The sequence below is a fragment of the Volvox carteri genome (genome assembly GCF_000143455.1).
Source record: "Volvox carteri f. nagariensis unplaced genomic scaffold VOLCAscaffold_65, whole genome shotgun sequence".
Taxonomy (NCBI): domain Eukaryota; kingdom Viridiplantae; phylum Chlorophyta; class Chlorophyceae; order Chlamydomonadales; family Volvocaceae; genus Volvox; species Volvox carteri.
In genome coordinates this window covers 406,234-412,814 of record NW_003307608.1, presented here as the reverse complement: position 1 = coordinate 412,814, position 6,581 = coordinate 406,234, and the positions used below count along the sequence as shown (strand labels likewise).

The 6,581-nt window shown below is 52.5% G+C and overlaps 2 protein-coding genes across 2 annotated transcripts; one reads left to right on the top strand and one right to left on the bottom strand.

Annotated features, from left to right (window-relative positions):
* Positions 1-169: 169 nt before the first annotated feature.
* Positions 170-1,996, bottom strand: VOLCADRAFT_97844 (uncharacterized protein; the record flags this gene model as incomplete). The annotated part of the gene is made up of 4 exons (XM_002956746.1): positions 170-300; positions 634-742; positions 1,111-1,195; positions 1,782-1,996. The coding sequence occupies 4 exons, from the start codon at positions 1,994-1,996 to the stop codon at positions 170-172; spliced, it is 540 nt and encodes a 179-aa protein (XP_002956792.1).
* A 507-nt stretch (positions 1,997-2,503) lies between these two features.
* VOLCADRAFT_97843 (uncharacterized protein) lies at positions 2,504-6,413 on the top strand (the record flags this gene model as incomplete). The annotated part of the gene is made up of 8 exons (XM_002956798.1): positions 2,504-2,540; positions 2,699-2,984; positions 3,628-3,718; positions 4,030-4,278; positions 4,826-4,881; positions 5,547-5,700; positions 5,892-6,003; positions 6,271-6,413. The coding sequence occupies 8 exons, from the start codon at positions 2,504-2,506 to the stop codon at positions 6,411-6,413; spliced, it is 1,128 nt and encodes a 375-aa protein (XP_002956844.1).
* Between the last annotated feature and the right edge of the window lie 168 nt (positions 6,414-6,581).

The following is a 6,581-nucleotide window of genomic DNA, read 5'->3' as shown; positions in this document are numbered from 1 at the left end:
GCTCCCGACCCTTGCGCTGTGTTTCGGCTTCGGCCCCCGGCTCTCGCGGCCCACAGTATAATCTAAGTCATACATACATACATTTATATATGTATGACTTAGATAACACTGTCTTAGTCATACATAGATACATTTATATATGTATACATACATACATGCATACAGAGGCTCAGAACAGCTGCTTTCGAGGGCCCCAGGAGGGGGTGAAGCTCTCCAACAGAGCAGTGGCGGCGCTGATGCTCCAGGTCTGACGTTGCTCCGAAACCAAACCCGACTCGTTGAGCGTATACACCGTGTGACCTGTGGGCGCGTGTGTGCAAGAGTACACACACATACACATGCATACATACGAAGCAAACACGCACACGCAAATGTACATAAAACATAGATGCGTACATACAAACATACATACATTGTGAGTGTGCGGGTAAGTGCACCTGTATCCGCTCCTTGCGTGTTGCCTTCCGCAGCAGATTTAGCGATAGAAAGTATCGTCAGGTTCATGTTGTACGTATGTATGTATGTATGTACGGTAGGTAGGTAGGTAGGTAGATAGATACGTAGCTAACGGTGTCGCAAGCTTGTGGCTGTTCGGCTGATTTGCCTCTTCCGCTCGGCCCCTCGATTTCTCACCCGTAAAGGGTTGCACGAGGGGGCGCCAGGGGAACACCAGGTAGCCCCCCAACCGCCAGTCGGCCTCCACTTGACGAGGACCCACAACACGAATATCCAACAACTCAACCTGCCAGTAAAACAAATACCGAAATAATAAAATATTAGTGGTCCGGAGTGATTTGGGTGATTTACATAAACGTAGATGGAATGAGTGCGCGGGGGTATAGTTACGATGACTTGGGCGAACGGGATATTTCTCGGTAAGGGTTTTCAAATTTTTCATTTATTAAACGGATTTTATTTTAAGGATAAATTTTGTTAAGGACTAATTATTTTGGAGTTTTGGGACGAAGGGCAGGAGAGGGCAGGGGAGGGGAGGAGCAGGGGGGACGTCAAACTGAAGGTAATTATTACTAGGTGTAGGGAACGGTAGCCGTACGACTATACAAGGTTAGCAGTACACCGTTGTCGTACACATGCAGTACACTGTCGTACCTTGCTGTACTGCGGGTCAAACAGCACGCCCAGAGCAGTGAGGTATTTGGAGAGACCGGTCACGTCGTTGGTAGGATCCACAAATCTGTTGGTACGGAGATGTTGGGGGAGAAAAAGAAAGAAAATAATAGAAATCTGAAGTCATAGGGAAGGATTAATGAAAAAGTACTTGAGAAAAGAAAATGCTGACAGAAGGAGGCTGAAAAGGGACACAAGAGGTGCCGTACACACAAGGTTGCAACGACCTGCAGCTATTACTGAACCTCCATGCCGCTCCGGAACCAGGGAAGGGGTCGTGGAGGGGGGTGGGAGGGCGTGGATGTTTTGGGTTCGTGGGGATGACTCGCGGACCTGTGGGCATGTGGGCTGTGGAGGGGTGGGTTCGGTTCTCTTCCTTCCCATCCTCGCTACGGGGCCAGGACTTCCTTTACACTTTCTCTTTTTGAAAAGTGTACCAAAAAACCAAAAAAAATTGGCCTTCACTGTTATGAGCAAGAAACCTGACGTACATACATACATGCTAAACAGGCACACGTGCGTGCGTTTACGAATTTCCAGGCAAGCATCTGTATGTACATACATACATACAATACACACATATATGAACACACACACGCGCACATACACACACATACACATACACACACTCTCACTCCTCGCTCTCTCTTCACCTGCAATCATCAGCAAAAATCTCCCTGGTTAGTTTCCCCGTTACGAAGTACTGCCCCTCAGCTAAGTCATGGCGAAGAATTTCCTGCGTGTACGGATGTACGAATGTACAGATATGCATATACGATCGTACATTTAAGAAAAAAAGGAGGGAGAGAGGTGTCTCCCCAGTGCCTATCAGGATCGTTGTCTGGGGAAAAGGATTAGTGATTGCCATTAAGTGGAATCGAGTGATTGAGGGAGGACGAGGAGGAGGACGAGGAGGAGGAGGAGGAGGTCAATGGTGGGCAGCTCTAAACAATTTTTTTATTTTACCAGCATCAACCAATGCCGGCGATCCCGATTAGGCAACCTGACGTAGACAACTAACAGAGGCTACAAGAGGGGCCACGAAAATGAACTTTATATAAATACCAGCAGTGCTTTGAGCGGGAGGATGAAGCACCTAAAAACAACGGTATCAGCCGCTGGAGGCAGCGGCCCTGATGATGAACTGGCGATGATGATGAAAGGCAAAAAAAGCAGTCGCCGTAATTCGTTCCTCGTAATACGGTTTGTAATCCGGGGGGAGATCCACCATGGAGTGGTAGTTTTGTGATTTTTTCCAAATCGAAGTTTCCAGAAACATCCAAAGAAAGCCCCTCAAAAAGAAATATCAGAAAATCTTAAAATAGTTTTGCTTTTTTTTCTCAAGTCAATGCCGCTCGGAGGCGTCGGTTTTCGAATGACAATATATAAGTTTAGGCAGAAGCGAACGCCGGGTGGGCGGGAACAGTTCCCTGGAGCAGTCGTGAGTGCAACCGAACCACCGAACGACCGGACCACACCGAGCTAAAAGAGAGAGAGAGAGAGAGAGAGAGAGAGAGAGAGTGTGTGTGTGTGTGTGTGTGTGTTTTTCGTGACCCACACCAACCCGCAGCGACCCACCGCCACGTCCTCAGCTGGAAGCCCCGTACGCTTCTCGCCACCCACACGTTTCACAGGACCCAGAGGACCCAGCGGCAGGGCAACAGCGGGACGCTGAGAGGGCCCTATGGCTCCGGCAGCGGCGGCTGTAGCGCCTGTCGCTGCGAGCTTAAGCAGCAGTCCACGGCGGCTGTAGCTGAGGCGATTGTTGCTCCTGATGTGGCTACAGCCGCTGTTTCCGCTATCAGGAAGCGAGGTGTGGGTATCTGGAAGGAGGAGATCAAGATCCCCACTGGCTGGTGGGTGCTGTGCGAGACGAATGGTCGCAACAGTTGCAGGTTTGGATATGGACGGTAATGCCAGTGGCATCAACGGGACTGCGGCCGGTTCGGACCGGTGCAGGCGGGGAGTAAGTTTAGCGGAGGATATTACGTTTAACATTTTTCGTTGATTGATTTTGGCTGAGGTTACATGAATTCTTCGCGATGCCGTATTAGAGGGTCTTCTTACTAGTTCGGACCAGGACGCTCAGGCTGCACCAGTTATGCAACTCCATAATACGACAAGCATAAATCAATACGGCGATATCACATTCGGCGCACAAACATAGGAGGACACGAACATCAGAAGCGGATTTCCGTACAACTCACCGTTGGGGTACCGCGTGTTCTGCAGCCATTTCGTCCGGTTGTGACGCCAAAGTGAACGACATGATCCAACGCAAGCTGATTGGGATGTGATGCAGGAGGACGGGAACATTGCCGGAACGCAGAGGAAGTTACCGAAAGTTACATGTGTTGCAGGATTGGCTGTGCTTTGTTCACAAAGTATATGCAATTTCAGTTGACGCAAATTGTGCTTTAGGTTTGCCAACTTGGGCCGGCCTTTGATTACCAGGGAACGGGAATAGTCATCTTATCGCACCTTTTGTAACCCGGCGAGCAGCAAGAGCTTCGTCACCATGGCGAAAGCCAACGATCCACCAGATTCAGATATCCCGATCGTGCCGCTGATCGGGGTGCAGAAACCTGCGGTGAGGCTTACCGCGAAAATGGACACTACGCAAGGGACACAATGCTCGCCCTGAAAAGCCAGTCACACAACTTGGCTGTCCCTCAGCCCAGCCCACTTCCCACGTCCTTAAAAAGTCCTTTAAAGCCTGCCATTCTCGCTTCCCTGACCTTAGCTTTCGGGGGTTCCCATCTCCAACTTCTTTCTAGATGATGTCATATCCAGACATGCCTTTCCGGGGACGCTGCCCTCTTGCATTGAAATTCACGGCCATGACACGCACCTTCCCTTCCCCCGTCCCCTCCTCCCAAATCCTCCGAAACCAAACCGCAGGAATCCCTCATTTCCCCCATAGACCGCCGCAGCGATTTCTACCGCCACGCCGCGCTTGTCGTACCTCATCCCCCCGTTCCCCAACCGCTCATGACGTTGCCCAACATTCTGACGTTCTTCCGGCTGCTGTTGGTGCCGGTGCTGCTGGTCGCGTGGGAGCTGCAACACACTTACACGCCCACCATATGCGCGGTGATGTTCATTGCGGCATCCGTCACAGATTACTTTGATGGCTATTTGGCGAGGAAGGTGAGAACGAGAAGTTATTCTTTGTGCATGTATGGGTGGGTGAATGGGTGGGTGGATGGATGGGTGAATGGGTGCGTGTATGGGTGGGTGAATGGTGGGTGAATGGTGGGTGGGTGGGTGGGTGGGTGGGTGGGGAAAGGGAAGAAAAGGTTAGCGATGTGGGGAGGGGTAGAGGAAAGGCAACCTGACCGGAACAGGATGCTAAGCGGGTTGTGTGGCTAGGGGGGAAAAGGGGAAGGGGGAAATATCTGGTTTGGTTGCGGTTTCGGAGCTGACGTTACGTGTGTGGATTGGTTGCAACCCCCCCTCCGCTCATTCCACCGCGCACTCGCCGCCAACCCCAACCCCAACATACCCTATGCCGTACTTGTCTCGATGGTGCCGTACTCGTCGTCGTACGGAAAGCCGACCGTGAACTAGATCGTTTTCGCATCAACCTCGCGTCTTCCACACGAATTCTTCCTTTTGGCGGCCTTATGACTGATTGTACTGTCGTAAATGCATGTGTACGGCATGCTCTCCTTTGCCGTACTGGGGCGCTACGCAGCTCAAGATTGCGACGGTATTTGGAGCGTTCTTGGACCCCGTGGCGGATAAGATCATGTGAGGGGATGTGCCGTGCATGTACGGCATACGTGTACGACGTTAGGGTTTTAGGGGTGGTTATGGAATGTGGGGTGTGGGGGGGGGCTTGCTGTCGGGTTCTGTACTATATTAAAAATGCTTATGTGCACTGTTGTTATTATTGTTATTGTTGCTGTTTTTTTCGTTGCTGTTTTTGTTGTTGTTCTCCGCGTTCACATCGCATAACTGTGTTTAAATCTCCGTCGTGTAAGGAGCCCCAGCCCCCGCTTGCCGTACTTTTTACACTTGTCAGGACACCTATCCGCCATGATTCTCCCGAACTGAATCTGTCGTACGTTGTGAATTTGTCGTACGTTGTGTCATATCCCTCCGGTTTTCCCTTCCCTTCCCCCTTCCCCGAACCCATCTTTACCTCGGCACCCCATGCAATCATCTCCCCCTCTGCCGGAGCGCGAGTCACTCCGACTTGTCACACCGCCACCTTCACACTTCCGCTGCCGCACTGCTCGGTATCGCTCTCCACCCCCCTTTCATCCCCCCCCATCACTTGTTTGTTGTTTGTCTCCCTCCTTCCCCCCTTTCTCCTTCCCCCCATTCTCCCCCCTCCCCATCTCCCCCCCCCCCTTTCTCCCCCCCCCTTTCTCCCCCCCCTAATCTTCCCCCCAAATACCAAACCCGGTCAGGGTGGCCACGGCTCTCGTATTGTTGGCGGTCTCCCCCCCGGCGCCATGGAGCCCCCAGTTCATGACGGCACCTGTCGTACTCATCATCTGTCGTGAAATCACCATGTCGGCTCTCCGGGAGTGGGCGGCAGCAGCGGGGGGAGGCGCGTCCAAGGTACGAACCGCTGTGTGATGTGTTTCATCCACGCGGGGGGGGACCCGCTAGTGGCTCAAGAAGAATGTCAATCATTACCCCACCCCACCCAACCCCGCGCCCCGTTGTGTCCCCCCTTTGTGCCTTTTCCCTTCCCAATACACATACACACCACCCACACCACCCACATTACCCACCATTTGATGAACCAGGCGGTCAAAGTCAACACGCTGGGGAAATGGAAAACCGCGCTCCAAATGGTGTCCATGTCCGTACTATTGGTTGTACGGCAACCATTGGGGGATCTGATGCCGGACCGAGCAGGTGGGCGGGGGGGGGGCCTGTAGGTGGTGGGCTTCTCGTGCTCTTCGTCCTCGTGCTGAGTCCTCCGCCTCCTCCTGGCATCTCCCCCACCCGTCCTCTCCTCCCCTTCTCACCTCCCTTTCCCTTCTCACCTCCCTTCCTACCTCCCTCACCTTCCGTCTTACCCCCCTCACCTCCATTCCTCCCTCCCTCACCTCACTCATTCACTCACCTCCCTCCCTCCCTCACCTCACCTCCCTCCCTCCCCCCCTCTTGCTGCCGTTTCAGAGTCCCGCCTCTTCCTGAACCTCAGTGTGTCGGCGTACGTGGGGCTGTGGGTCGGGACGGTGCTCGGCATCTGGTCCCTAGCCATCTACCTGGCTAACGTCTGGGTGCACTTCATATACCCGGAGGCTAAAAAACACCAGTAACTAACAACCACCAACCCACTAACTAGCTAAGTAACTAAGTAACGGTTTCTTATATTATTTAGGCAAAACCCCGAGGATTTCAACCGCAGTCGATGATCGTAACAGCAGCAGTAGCAGCGGCAGTAGCAGCAAAAAGACTTCTGCTGCTTGCTGTTGCTGCTGGTTGTA